Below are 15,594 nucleotides of genomic sequence, written 5' to 3' on the forward strand. Positions count from 1 at the left end.
ATGGAGAGAGTAACTTTTGTATGTTGCTCTTAATTTATTTCATCAAACACAGATTTGTGCACTTCCTGAAAATTCAGATTAGAACACAACTGTTTCCATCATGTTTTGTAGTAGAGCAAGGCTAATAATATAGCCAAAATTCAGATTAGAACACAACTGTTTCCATCATGTTTTGTAGTAGAGCAAGGCTAATAATATAGCCATATGTCTCTCACAGAGTGTCTTGTTCTTGTGCCTGAACTGACTATAAGCTTATAGTCCGCTTCTCCTCTCTCTCCTTCCCTCTCTCTTTCACATCAGCATTTAGCCGGCTTATAGCCTGCTATTGTACTTGCTCGTATGGACTTTGCTGTTGCTTTGGTAACTGTTGGCCTTATTAAAAATTAGAGTTGAAGGTCAGCTTACATTTCAAAAGGTTTAAAGACTGGTAGCAAAGCACTTATTGGTTCCAGATCTAATTTTCATTTGTCACCCCAGCGTTTGATAATCAGTCAAATCAATATAATTGACCACATAATAGCGTATGGAATCCGGTCGTCCAAATAATTCCAAAAGACTGATATGCTTTCAGAAATGATAATCACATTTCAACTATTAGCTCTATTCAATGCCCACCATATAACTTGTCTTCATCCAAACCTTAGGTTGATGTCAAGATCTTTTCTATCATTCAACCCATTTAACCCCTCAACAACCAAATCAATGTGTGTTGCTTTCTGCTTTAAGGCAAACACAGGACTAAAAACTTGCAAGCGATTGTTCTCCCTCAATTCCAAGTACACCCAGGAACCTTCTCCAATCCAACTCCCCGCAACATGCGCCTGATGATTTCAGCTTCTTCCCACTTTCCAGCATTTGAATATAAATTAGCCATAACAATGTAATTGCCCGTGTTCCTAGGCTCAATTATGAACAAGCGATCAAATGCATATCGCCCAAACTCAACGTCACCAATTACTGCTGCTCCGTTAAGCAATGCACCCCAGACCTTTGCATTTGGCTCTAAAGGCATCTTGTTAACAAGATCAACTGCTTCCCTGAGCATCCCTGCACGACTGAGTGCAGAAACCATGCAAGCATACTGCTCAATCACTGGAGAAATACCAAAAACAGCCTGCATGGAGTAAAAAATCTTACGAGCTTCAGCTACCTTGCCACAATGGGCACAGGCACTAAGCACAGCGGTGAAAGTTACAGTGTCCGGCCTAGTGCCACCACTGACCATCTGATTGAACAGGCTTAATGCTTCAGCTGCTTCTCCATGTGCGGCGACGGCCGATATGATCGATGTCCAAACAATTGTGCCTCTATGTTCAGTCAGTTTAAACACCTTCCTACCAGCGTCAAGAAATCCAGCCTTTGAGTAAGCATCAATCAATGCACTAACCAAATTGATGCTCTGATCATAGTCATTTCTGATCGCATAACCATGAGCTTGCTTTGCTCCCAGAAGTGTTGAGAAAGAAGGAACTGAAGGCATGATGATTGAAAGGGTGGCTGAATTGGGTAGAACTTTAGAGGTAATCATTTCTTGCAGCAACCCAAGAACATCTGACTGGCGGCCATTTTGAATTAAACCTGCCATCACTGAATTCCACACACTGATGGCTCGAGCATTTGCTTGCCGGAAAAGCTCCATTCCCTCTTCAACATGCCCGCTATTCATGTACCCAGTGATCATTGCACTGTAACTGATTGAATCCTTCTTAGTCATCCCATCCAACAACTGCCGTGCATATTGCAACCTCCCGCATTTGGCATAAAAGCCAACTATTGAATTCCAAACTGCAATGTCCATGTCGAGCCCACTCTCCACAGCAAGCTGGTGAACACTAATCCCAAAATCAGCAGCCTTGAGCTGCGCACAAGCATGCAGTACACTTGTCACAGTGACGCTGTTCGGCCCAGCACCATCACTGGAACGAACCCGTACGAACTCCTGGAACAGACCCAAGCACTCTCTATACCAACCTGCACGGGCGCATGCCGATATAAGCGAGTTCCAGGACACGACGTCCCTCCTCGGCATTTCACCAAACACCGCGCGAGCGGAGCGCATGTCCCCTGTGTCGGCATAGGCTGTGATGAGCCCATTGGATACGAACAGGTGTGCGCCGAAGCCCCGCAGGAACGCGACGGCGTGGAGCTCCCCGGTGACGAGTGGGGAGCACGCCTGGCCGGACGCGGTGAGGGACTTGAGCAGCGTGGAGAGGGTGATCTCGTCCGGGGAGACGGCGGAGGAGGCGAACAGGCGGAGGGCCGCGGAAGGGTCCGGCGAGTGGAGGGAGAGTGCGATGAGGATGGCGTTCCAGGCGAAGATGCTGGGCTGCGGGATGGAGTCGAACACCCCGCGGGCGTCGTGCAGGCGGGCGGCGCGGGCGTAGAGGGAGATGAGCTTGGAGGCGAGGAAGTTGGAGGGAGTCACGGAGGCGGCGACGAGGCGGGCGTGGAGCTGCCGGCCGGCGGCGAGGTGACCGGATTCCGCGCAGAGCTGGATGAGGTGACCGTACGCCCTAGGGTCCGGCGGCACGGCGGTGAGCCACGACGGCAGCTTCATCCGCTGCTCGGGAAACCCCGCAGGCGGGGAGCCGCGGACATGGAAGTTTGGTTACCGCCCCTAGTTCTGGGCCTCGCGTGATCTAGACCGTTGAGATCGTATCAAGCGGCCACAGGAGCCAGTGGGCAAGTAACAAACTGACAACTGCTCTCTTCACCAAATTTTGTTTCAAGGCTACATCAGGTATAGAATTCAAATTCAATCCCAGGTGATATAACCAGAACGGATTGGATGAGATGGCTCAAAATGCACAACTAGAACACTTATCCAAAGAATATTTTTTTGCTCCTGACATATCATATGGGTAGATTACAATGGTAGCAACTGTAGGAGCTCCACAGTCCACAGGCGCACACACATAAACCTCATGGTTTTGTATTCGTATACGGTTACAATCTTCTGCATCTTCCAGTTTTGCAGATCATTACACCCAGTGTCCGAAATAGCTTTCGAAGAAGTAATCGCCCCGGCAACATACTATTCGCTATGATTTTGTTTCTACCGAGATCCTCGCATGCACAGCAATTCAGCGGCTAATCCACCAAACTGAAATAATGCTCAAGTAGCTGAGGATCTCAACCAATTCTAGGTCCATCAATCAACTCCGCAGTTCAAAAATTGTATGCTCTTGAGATGTAATATCAGCTTGCTGGCTTGCTCCTGTTCCTTCTATTACACTATGTGCTACGGCTATTTTAGAAGTATCCGCCATATCTTTCTCATGTACACCACTAGGGACCATATGGCAAGCCCAGCTGAAACATAAAGCAATGCGACGCCAGAAGTAACTAGAGCATCTTGTGCAGGAAGACTGCAAAGTACAAGAACAAAAGACCAATCCATCATTACAGAAATAAAAAGATGCTGCGTAATATTAAAACTCCATGCAAAGACCAAATAAGGATAAGGATACCTTGGGTCTCTGCTTGCAAGGAGGAGAGTCAATGCTGTCATCTGTGTTGCGGTCTTCCACTTTCCTAACTTGTTAACTGCCACAGCCTGTTATGGTAATTAAAAATTAAGTGGCCGAACTTATAGTTATATTACAATGGATAACATAGCACAGGAGGAACCTCAAGAACTTTAGTATTCTGAGACGCAGCCCACTCCCTCACAGCTGACATTGTGATCTACATAAACACAAGATAGATATGAAATAGGTTAGGCTACTAGCTTGTGGCAATCATCACTCTTGCACCACAGTGCAGCAGTTACAATTGTTGTACATGGTTACATGTGTTTGCTGAAATAGAAAAAAAGAAAAAATGGTGCTTATGGTACCACACACCTTTCACAAGTGCAAGATTGATAGCAAACTATAGTAATTTCTCCAACTTTCGAGAAAATTGTACTCTAGTAGGTTCTTAAAGCATGGAAACAGGATAAAGTTCCTTATTCAATGCAGGCTTCAGTTCTGTTTCAAACAAGCCACATGATGGTGGCACTCTACCTCACAGAAGAGAATGAATTGGCACCATCACAAAAGATAGAGGTTGACCAAACAACAATCATGAAGTCATAAATATGTGTAGTCAAATCTATATATCTATGATCTAGCTAGAACCAATGCTACAAAACACCAAATTGTCAGTTTTTTTTCCTTTTTTGATTATCATATAAGTTTGAAAGATATACTTAGAGGTTAATATTGGCCAGCCAGATGCACCCAGGAAACAAAGATGTCATCATAGTTGCAAGTTGCAACAGAGCAAAAAATATATCATCATTAGTCAAAACAGTTACAGTCACCATACTTAAGTTTCCAAATTTATGCTAGCCAAAAAAGTTTTCTGTAAAGCCATTTTCACTAAATGTCCATCCGTAGACATTGTAGATTGGCTAAGGAAATACCTCTCTCCCAATAATGGCAATGGCAGGCACCGTTAGAAGCCATGGACCATATCTGAGCAGTGAAATTTCCAAAGGTTTGGTGCACAGCAACACTAATGTTGCAGCTACCATAAGCTGCAGCAGGAATGGCAGTAACTAAGTTAGCTCCCGAGAGTAACACCTTTTGAACATAAACAATTTAACAGGAAAAAGATAGCACAGCTGTTCAATTAACAAAAAAGATAGGTGGGAAGGATGGCAGAAAGAGAAAGAAACCTTGTCAGCCACAGGATCAAGAAATGCACCAAAAGGTGTTCCTAACTGCATCTGTATAGAAAATCATGTGAGAAACAATTAAAGGACTAGAGAAGCGTTAGTGAGCAATTGTCTAGTGTGTTATCAAATCAGTATTTGTGACGCACCTTTCTCGCAATATAACCATCTAGCCAATCAGTGACTGCAGCAGCAAGGAAGATGCCAGTTGTCGCAGTTGCTGCCCAAGGCCCCTCCATGTAGAAAGCTGGTGGCAATACAAATGTCTATTAGCTATAAACTTTAAATAAATCAGAGCAAGAGGGTACTTCCTACATGTGAAAATAATATTATTTGGCCAAAAATAAACAAGGAGGTACCAGATGCATATCGACCAGTATTGTTCAGTGTAAACTGTAAAGCACCAGAAACATATAGCCAAGCCTCCAAAGCAACGGTGCATGTTTCTTAAAGACTGTGAAGACTATAAAAAATAGAAGAAAGTGCAAAACTGATCAAGGATGTAAAGGTAATTTGATAAGTTCAACTTCTTGAGGTTACCTTACTGCTGGTTCTTGTAAGGTTTACTATTTGACCTCCAAGAAACAAACAAGTACTCCCTCCGTTTCATATTATAATGAATATGTTTTATATATGCGCTCAGATTCATTGGCATCCATATGAATCTAAGGAGGTTTAGAACATCTTATATTGTGAAACGGAGGTAATATTGAATCTAGGGAGGGCCATTGCAGAAATTCCATGAGTAATTGGCAACAAAAAAATGCCATTAGTCATTTCAATAAAGCTAATGGCTGCAATCTGAGAATGAATGCAAAAGCTCCTCATGCTTGTAAAAGGTATGTACCTTGGAGCATAGAGCTTTAGACCTTATATATACACAGAGATTTTCCAAGACAATAAATAATGCAATGCTGAAAGGATACTTTAGCTTACATATTCCTTCAGTTCATTGGTGTTGAAAATATCATGTAGTAACCTTTCAGCTTCGTTACGGTGAATGAGGCATGCTTTTTAGTCAAAAAAATATGTTAAAACGAGGGTGTTTTCAGGAGAACAAATGAGCATGTTCTTCAAAGATAGATTACCAAGATAATTACTTCATTTCCTCATAGTGGGGAGAGAATGTGTATTATGCAGCAGGGTTTCATATGGGAGGATGCTCAGGAATACTAAGGTACATCAAGGGATACAATAAAAAAATTGGGAAAGAAAAAAGACCTGTTAAGGTTTTAATGAAATAGAATAAGCAGGTACATCATTGTGTCGTGTACGAGATGAGCTGCAGACTCTAGAAAACAGTACATACTACAGTTCGAAATTGAGGAGCCCTAATCAGGAAAGGAACAAACAGACAAGGCAGTAAAGAATATATGCAAAGATGTCCCCCTGTATATCACCTACTGCAATTATTAACATGTTCTGAATTCAGAAAATTACGAGTACAAAATAGATAACAGTATCATCCAGATAACAGCACGTCACAGTAAAATAAAAAAGGAGGATAATGTTAATCGTTTAGACTTATCAACTCCATTGATGGTAATTATTCTGCTGATTCAGGAATTATTTCCTACCTGATCTCCCCTTCTACCGATTCCAATTTTCACAATTATGCACGATAGTCAATTGTTTTATGCAATAAATGGATATACATCATGAACCAGAACCAAAGTAGCATCAAAGATAGCATAGTGAGCTGGAATACCACAAAACTTTCCACACCATTCATTGTACACTTGTAGCTGGGAAGTAATTAAATTAATCAATTTGTTCCAGCACGGCTCGCAGCAAGATACCTACAATTACCTAGCGTTTCCAACACTATATTTGGCCATATGCGCTCAAATGACATCCCTGATCAGCCTATCAGATTTCCCACATTACTAGCGCACGCAAAATAACGTCGGCAAGAAAACACAACCCTCCTTGCCTCCATCAATATTACACGCGCACGTTACAATCCTGTAAGAAACGTGTACAGCAATATCGAATTTCCTAAAGCTAAAAGAACAGATAAGCTTCGCTCGCACTTACTGCTTATCAGGAGAGGCACGGCGGCGACCCGGCCAATGGTGAGCACGGTGGGCAGCGTGAGCAGCCTGGGCGGCGGCGGCTGTGGCGCCCCGTCCTTCGCCACCCCGTTCACCGCTGGCGCCACCACCCGCCTCCTCCTCCCGACCCCATCAGATCCCATACCCTCACCACCACCACCACCACCACCCCCAACGCCAGAATGCGGCAAGGAGCACAGCCCCCTCGCGGGCGCCGGCGCGGGCGGGGGCCACCGGAACCAGCGGCACGCGGCGGTGGCGCTGCCCCCCGCCGTCGTCGCCGTCGCCGTCGCCGGCAGGTAGCGGCCGCTGCCCGCGGGTGGGGAGGGGATCCGCGCCGCGCGTGGGGAGAAGAAGGGCTTGGGGTGGAGGTGCGCGGGCGCGGCTGCGGCGGCGGCTTTGAGGAGGAGGGATGCGTGGGTGGCGACGGATGGGGGCATGGGTCGGGGCCGCGGATTGATTGATTGATTCCCTCTTGTTGGGGCGGAGGGGAAAGGTCGCGTCTACGCCGTAGAGCGGGAGGGAGGATGGGGGAGACGCTCGCGCACTCGCTCGCTCGCACGCGGGTACGGTACGGGTCGGCTAAATTTGGGGGCGTCGGTTAGGCTGGCCGAATGGGATGGCAGCACGGCAGCACCGGCACGGCTGTAGTACGTGGGCGGCGTGAGCGTGATGGGGACATCCCTCACACCACCGGGGGATCTGGATCTGGTGGACTTCAGGTGGGAGAGGAGAGGAGAGGAGACGTAGTATCTTGCGGGCGGTGCGGGCCACTGCGGTCAGCCGGACCGAGACGGTAACCGGACCGGACTCTGGGAAATGGACGAAGATATTTTCTGTGGTAGTGGACTCAGAATCAGAGGCATCCGTGACCCGTCACCTTTCACTCGCATGGGCCTTTTTTTTCTTTTTTTTGCGTGGGCCGCACGGGTGCGCTACCACGTATGAATGCGACGGCGGCGTCGACATTGATGGTAGCCAGCCGCTACGACGCTGTTTGTCTCGCACCGACGCTGCAATGCATACACGGCGACGGGCCAGTCACGCAAAACCCACTGCCGCATACGCCCGACGTCGATCGATACCAGCAGCATGGATCAACGGATCCGGCGCGAGCAGATGTCCAGGGCGGCCAAGCTAGGTTAACTGAACGTTCTAATATTGCCACGGAGTACATCTTTGCACCACCTATAATAAGCTAGCCGAAATGTGGTTTGTTAGTTCGCATGTTTCATGTTTGTGGAATTGCGAGTGAATGTTTCACATTTCGGGTTCTAATCGACTTATAAGTTAAGTTATTTCATCGTTTTCCATTGACACATTTTTTAAAATGTTAAACGATATATTTGTGGGAAAATATCTATGTAAAAATTAATTTAAAGAAATTCATTTTTTTAATTTATAATAGTTAATACTTACCGTGTGTTAATGATGTTTCTTGTTTTGCATGTTATAGGAAAGCTTAAGTCCACAGCTGAATTGAAAGAGCCCGAAGAGATAGATATAATGTAATTTATAACTCATAAAATGCAAGAGAGTTTGATGCGTTGTGTGTCTCCTTTTGTTCTTACTTATACTCGTACTATACTCCAATGAATCATGATGACATATCATGTAGTGTTGTGCTATGTACTTAGGACATGCTTTTAATATATATATGTCAATAAAGTCTTATATATGTGGGTCTTAGGTGTGTGGAGTATATTACCATATTCACAATGCACATGATAAAAAGGGATTAATATGCAACCTATGTTTAGATATAATGTTTATCGTCTAGCTACCCCTATTATCTCTCCCAGTCGCACACAAAAATTCTCCAATTTCTTGATTTTTTTCTTGCATCCTGGACAAGAGCACTTCACAGAAGGAGGCGGTAGTAGTGGCTCTTGTGGAAGGAGGCGATGTTGACACCATCTCGTATAGGAGTTGGGATTGAGAGGTGGTGAGAACCGTGGTGGCGACACTGGCAGGAATAAAAGGTAGTGGCAATGACACTTATGGGAGGAGGTGATGTCAATTGTGGCAGCGTTCATGGCGCAGGTCCAATGTCAAAATCAATGCCCGTGGTTGTGTACATAGTTCACAACGCCGGTGTCCCGAGCAAGCAGATACTTGACAACGACTAGGTGATCCTCGCATGTGGATTTTCAACATCAACACTAGCAGGGGATCTCCACAAAATGCAATGGCGCTCGCTAACATACATAGCAATAATGTCTCCATATAGCTAGGGCGGACCCATCCATGGGGAATGGTGGGTCGGCTGGCACAGCTACGGTCTATGCTGCTATAATCTTGGATCCCTTATACTATTGATGATTGTAAAAAAAATAGTGGTTTAGGCTTTAAAATGATTGATTTGAAACACAAAACTCCTGTTGGTATATCATCATTACTGAGTTAGCAATGCTTCTGTATGTAACATAAGATATGTTGAAAGAACCTTCTCGGCCAGGATAAATAGAAACCAATTTTGGCAATAGGATAACAGTGAACGACTCAATGATTTAATGTTCTACGATGAGGATATTTTAGATTATTTAATTTTGGTGAAGTAAAGAAGAATTTTTTTTTACACACAAGATGTTTCAAACAAATGGGTGCTTGGAGAATATATTTGTCCAAGTCTCTTAGGGGACATACAGATATGCTTCTCCTAAACAACCTAGACACACTTATTGAGTTATAAGTGGTGTACCTTCTTATATACTAACCTAATTTTTTGAAGATTATTTATCAGTTAATTTTTTCTTGTGTTTCATTAATTTTTATTTTTTAGAAGGACTGATTTACCATTATATATATTTTGATGCATGATGAACTATATATGGTACAAATATTATTGCTTCGTTTTCAAATGATTTACTATCTTGTAATTTTTCCATTTTAATTTATTTATTGCACTTTATTTTCATGTGACTATAGTTTAAATACGATACAAATACATTTATGTTCAATTGTATTAATTAAACATCTCCGTTCCATCCATATTTTAAGGTTGTTTCTGTCACTAATATATGTATGCTTTGGTTTACTCCTTGTCCTTTTTCCCTTTCTCATGGCAGGAAGCAACAACATTAGAGAAAACGGAAATAGCAGGATCATGAGAGGGATGATCGATAGTTTTCTTATTCCTTATGGTCAATCCTTAGAACGAACACAATGGGTGATGTAAACTGACTTTATATATTACCATGTCACATTTATACTTATGTGACATTTATACTTATGTGGAGAAGAAAAGAAAAAAAGACTAGATTTATAGCTAGTTACAGCATAGCTCCAAGACAGTGTGTATGATAAATAGACCATACATTGATAAAGTAATATATGTTTGTGTGTAACTATTGTATAAGTTGACTATATGTTAGCTGTTAGTGACATAAAAAGATTAGTTAGCCCTTCTATTGACCTTGCTCTTATACATATGACTAGTTCATTTAAATAATTTCCCTACGGCTTAAAAGTGAAGTCATCCTCATTCCCTCCTTTTACGCGTGGAAATAAAGAAAAACAACCCAGACAGTAGGAACACAACTGCCCATTTTAAAAAAAATTTTAAAAAATCCAAAAAGTACGCCTGCCCCTACCCATGCAAAAAAGAAAAGAAACTGCATGCCATGTCTCTCTCCACACACAAAAAGAAAAGTAAAAATATCTACGGCGCACACACTTGCACACAAAAAAGAAAAACAAATTCTACAACACACGCACCTACACAAAGAAAAAAAAAAGAACAACGACTGGCCAAGGATAAAGGAAATAAAAAAAAATTACAGTTACCACGCCATGACTTTATTTATTATTTTTAAGCTCATTTTTGATTGGTATGCTGGAAATAAAATTTATGATTTGATCTACCTATTTTTCCGTTAAATACATGTAACTTGTTTATATAAAAACTACTCTTCTGTTGTATAAGTAGGCCACAATGGGTTGAAGCCGCCCCTTGTTGCTACGTTCTGGATATGTTTTTTTAGAGTTATGCTACTATAGTAAAAATGGTTTTCCATAAGTTTTTGGGCCATCATATGTGAGAATTTTCACTATTTAACACTGAATTCACACCAGTTTCAGAATTTAACACTTAATTCGTATGACTTTTGAAATTTATCATTGAGAGTGCATATTTTTCTTTTTGTTACCCTTTTCTCTTCTTTTTCTTATTTTAATTTCTTTTCTCTCATTTTTCTTTGTACTGGACACATGCTATTACCTTTTTGCCCTTTGCTTTGTTATGCAGAAAGATTGAACCGCTCTGCTTTCTCTCGGTCTCAGGCGTGAAGAAGAGGAGCTCCACCTCCGGCGCCAGACCACCGCCACCAACCCCCAACGTCGATCTGCCCCTCCCCTTCCCTCCTGGCTCGCTCCTCCCGGCGGCGCGCCATCCATCCCCGGTGTCATTCCGCGACGGTCTCCAACCGACGCGCTGCGCCGCCCCCACCCCGCTCGAGGTTGGCTCATGATTTGGGGTCAGGCTGGTACGAGCCTCGCCGGCGCCGGCACCTCTACGATGAGCTCCACCCCGCGACCTCACAGCTGCAGGAGACATGTCTGGTTGTCCACCACCATATAAAAAAACATCACCCTCGAGCGCATGGCACATGTATGCATATAGTCATGTAAATGAAGCTGCTGCTGCTGGAGTTGTTTTCTTTTAATTGTTCCTTCTTGTTCTTAGTACTGATGCAATGGATGAGTGAACATGCTTTGATGGTGAACTATATTGTAACCTGAAATGGTCAATGGTGTTATGGTGTTGTAGAAAATGATGATAATGGAAGAAGTTTTGGCAAAATTTTCAATCTGAGAATCTGAGAAATGTTTTGTCTAGCTTTTGCAATACACTGAAGGTGCTGTAATCCAAAATCAAGTGCACCTGCACTTTTGACAGCATTTTGCATTGAATTTTGGCAGGATTTATCCAGAAATTTTGACAGCATGTGTACACATCATGAGTTATTTTGACAGCATATACAGAGAACTTTGCCAATTGTAACAACATGTCTACAACCAAGGAAATTTAGTACAATGCAGTTCAATGTCCAGAAATAAAAGCATTGAGATCAACATCCAGTTGAATCAGTACGTGGGAAACCATCCATAATAGACAAAAGCATTCAGCTTAAGATTACAAGACCATCTACTTAAGTCTGATGCACAAAAGAAACTCCAAATATCCATCTAGTTTCATTGTCTTTCATGGTCTGATTCATATAATAACTTAACATCCATCTAGATTCATGGTCTGAAGCCAAAAAATCTAATAATTTCCATTACATAACACATTCATTTGTTGGCTCGAACCCTAACCCATGTACTTGGGCTCGAGCTGAGAGAGGGGCAACAACAGAGGGGAGGAGAGAGGGGAGCACGGTGGCGCCGGCGAGGGGCAATGGTGGCAGTAGGGGAGGAGAAGGGGAGGGGCAGATCGACACCGGGCGTTGGTGGCGGTGGTCCGGCGCTGGAGCTCCTCTTCTTCACGTCTGAGATCAAGAGAAAGCAGAACGATCCAATCTTTATGTGTAACAAAGCAAAGGGCAAAATAGTAGTAGCATGTGTGCAGTACAAGGAAAAATGAGAGAAAAGGAATTAAAATAAGAAAAAGAAGAGAAAAGGGTACCAAAAGAAAAAATATGCACTCTCGGTGATAAATTTCAAAAGTCATACGAATTAAGTGTTAAATTCTGAAACTGATGCGAATTCAGTGTTAAATAGTAAAAATTCTCCATTATATGTGCGCAAAGACTCATGGTGGGAGATCGACCCCGTGAGCTCGGTTTCGCACACGACATGCGTAACCAACCGAGCTAGCTCAACTTCTGTAATTATACGCAAGTTGCATAAAAGCTACAGGCAAGGTACAATTTAATTACATTCAAATTACACTAATACTACATTTTACAAATTATAAAGGATATTATGCCAAAAGGTGTATTTCCCAGCAGGCCACTGGCCTAATAACATTCGGGCTCGTTTTCTTATCTCCTCCGCACAAAACCCACGCCTTATTCCATGGTGGAATAAATTCATCTGTCGTCCCTCAATTTTACATCGAGTCTGCGAGACATCCCTAAATCTCAATATCAGAAATCTTAGCCCCTCAAGTGTTTAAAACCGTATATGTTAAGTTTAAGGGCAATATGTATGTATGGTTTCGCTGACATGAAATCCTAGTCAGCAAGAAGAAAATAAAAAAAATTATGGGATCCACGAGTCAGCTCCAAGCAAGGTGAAATGTACCTGCTCCGACTAAGGAGGCGTTCGGGGAGGGAGAGTGGGGCGCGCACCTCGCCATCGCCAACCACTACTCCCGCTCCGCCGACGTCGTGCTGCGCGAGTACAGCGGCTAGGCGCTGGGCGGCCATGGTCGTCGGCCATGCCGTCGTCGCCATCGTCACCGTCTGCTTCGGCGCCAACAACGCCTCACTCCCCGACAGCGCCAGCAGGCTCCAGCACGTGCCGCTCCCAGAGTAGCACAACCTCCGCGCCATCTGCGACGCCCTCCTCGCCGCGTGGTCGTCGTCCTCATCACCCTGCCGCCCATCCACCATCATGCCCATGTCCGGTACGGTGAGCATGCACCACACTCTGCTATCTCATCGATCGATCAATCCCCGAAGATGCCAAGATCATCAATGGCGCGCCGCCGTGCATGCGCAGGTACCCGTACGACGACGACGACAGCTCCGGCTTGCCGGAGAGGACGAACGAGTCGGTCGGCGCGTATGCACGCGCGTGCGTCGAGGTGGCGGTCGAGCGCCGGCTGAAACGACATCTGGTCCAAGATGCAGAGATTCCCCGGGTGGGAGTGCTTCAGAGCTCCTTCTTGAGGTAATCAAACCAAACCAAACCAGCACTTTGTCTTGCTCTCGCTCGCTGACACAATTTTGGTGCAGAAACAGAAAGGGGCGGGCTGCATCTGACGCCGCGCGGGAATAGGGTGGTGTTCGAGGAGGTGCTGTTCGCTCAGAGCATGTATAATAGCAGGTTATAAGTTGGCTATATGTTTATGTGGAGGAAAAAAGAGATGAGAGAGAGTAAGCAGGCTGTTAGCTTGTAGTTAGTTTGGGCACATAAATCAAGAAACTCTATAAGAGGGACATATGGGCCCTGTATTAATAATAAAAAGCTAACTAGTATAAAGGTAGGCTAAGAAAAAACTATGAAAAATCTTATAGCTAGCTTGTTGGCTATATTATTAGCCTTGCGACTTGCTGCTCTTCTGCCGCATGGATCGTCCACGTGTCAAACTATATACTAGCACTTTTAACCAGTCTACACTGACTACACACCCAAAGGGTTTAAGAAAACAAAAGGAAAAAAACACGCTGCTACTGCTAATGAACGTGCATGACGTGCTGCCTGAACACGATAGCGTCGCCGGACATGACGTAGAACGGGCTCCATGACGTCCCACGAGAGCAGAAGGTGAGTCGCATGAACACCAGCGTCTGCGTCGCCAGGAGGCCCAGCCCGCACCACAGCTCCCGCCGCACCTACATCGCCGCCGCCAAGTCGATGGCAGCTTTCTGCTCCTCCATCTCCTGCAGCTCCCGCTTCTTCCGCGCGTCGACGTCGGCGTCGGTGTCGACGTCGACAACGCTTGCTGCTGCTCGCGCCGCCTGTGTCGCTGGGTTCATGCTCCCGATCGCTCTCGCTACCATGTCGGGGTGGAGGAAGACGGTGTCACCGATGACGATGACGACGTCGGCGTCGTCGAGCGCCCTGTAATGTCGACGCAGAGCGCAGCGAATTCTGACCCGGACACGACTCTCTGGGCGTTGGACTCAGCCTCAGCCTCACCCGCGCAACCTCCATCTCCGCAGCTCGCGCCACCTTCCTCGCCTCCTCCACCGTCACACCCACCCCCTCCTCCGGTGGACGCGTTACGGGCATCGGCAGGATGACCCCGTCGAGGCGGAGCGGGTTGAACAGCTGGTCACCGATGGGGAGATAGGCCAACGCCGTGGTATACCGCACTGTCACCAGCGTCGGCGGCCCGTAGCGCGGAACTCCAGCGGTGAGATCGGACGGGCTCGTCGACCGCCTCCTCCTCCCTCCCAAACTCGCCGGCATCCTCTCCCTCCCAAACTGTGCTGATGTCAGCTTTTTTAGGAAGAAAAGAAGAGAAGGGACGCTGACATGGGGACTTCACGTACCTTTTAAAATTATTTTTGCTGACTAGGCCACATCAGCAAAAACATGAATGCATACTGCCATGGGACTAAAATTGCACGGTTTTGTATAGTTTAGGGGTAAAGATTTCTGGTATTCGGGTCTAGGGATGTCTCACAGACTTGATGTAAAGTTGAGGGATGACATGTGAACTTATTCCGTCCGAGGCGCGCACGACTACGGGTCTACGGCCCACGATCTCGGGCGCGAGGACGGCCTCAAATGCGATGCTGGGCCGGAGGATTCGGGCCGAAGGGTGAATCCCTCGCCATCGCTGCGCGATCGCGACCGCCGATTTTTCTCGTTCTCCCGGTTCGTCGCGCTGAGCTCCCTCTCCGAAGGCCCTAAACCTAAGGTCCATTCTCAGCGTAATATTTTATCAGACGATTTCTAATATATCGTATCATCAAAATGTATTTAAATACATAAATAAAATAAAGTGCTCTTAATACGACATTTATTTCACGGTTCTGTACGGTAGCATATCACTTGAATGTTGCATCTAGGTGACCAACATATGTTAATTAAATACGTGGAGATGAAAGAAAATACTTTTTTGGAGTTTTCGATCCAATTTTATGACATACTCTCTTCGTTCTAAAATAAACCAATCTTTCACTTTTTACTTATAATTTTTGACTCTTCGTCCTATTTAAATTTTTTATGATTAACATTTTTGTTTTTATTAGATGATAAATC

General features: G+C 44.9%; 2 protein-coding genes and 2 pseudogenes across 2 annotated transcripts; 1 reads left to right on the top strand and 3 right to left on the bottom strand.

Moving 5' to 3' along the window:
* Positions 1–24: 24 nt before the first annotated feature.
* On the bottom strand, positions 25–2,615 carry LOC102699942 (pentatricopeptide repeat-containing protein At2g37310). Its single transcript, XM_040521904.1, has one exon. It carries the CDS (start codon positions 2,555–2,557, stop codon positions 767–769), a length of 1,791 nt encoding a protein of 596 aa, XP_040377838.1. The 5' UTR covers positions 2,558–2,615; the 3' UTR covers positions 25–766.
* A 193-nt stretch (positions 2,616–2,808) lies between these two features.
* On the bottom strand, positions 2,809–7,279 carry LOC102712153 (cardiolipin synthase (CMP-forming), mitochondrial). Its single transcript, XM_015834363.2, has 7 exons — positions 6,698–7,279; positions 4,810–4,907; positions 4,664–4,714; positions 4,409–4,522; positions 3,631–3,687; positions 3,471–3,556; positions 2,809–3,368 (listed from the first exon to the last, which is right to left on the bottom strand). Exons 1-7 carry the CDS (start codon positions 7,152–7,154, stop codon positions 3,248–3,250), a joined length of 984 nt encoding a protein of 327 aa, XP_015689849.2. The 5' UTR covers positions 7,155–7,279; the 3' UTR covers positions 2,809–3,247.
* A 107-nt stretch (positions 7,280–7,386) lies between these two features.
* On the top strand, positions 7,387–13,867 carry LOC107303748 (annotated as a pseudogene).
* Positions 13,868–13,995: 128 nt separating this feature from the next.
* LOC107303749 lies at positions 13,996–14,796 on the bottom strand (annotated as a pseudogene).
* Positions 14,797–15,594: the final 798 nt, after the last annotated feature.

This window comes from Oryza brachyantha, chromosome 3 (genome assembly GCF_000231095.2).
Source record: "Oryza brachyantha chromosome 3, ObraRS2, whole genome shotgun sequence".
Lineage (NCBI taxonomy): Eukaryota > Viridiplantae > Streptophyta > Magnoliopsida > Poales > Poaceae > Oryza > Oryza brachyantha.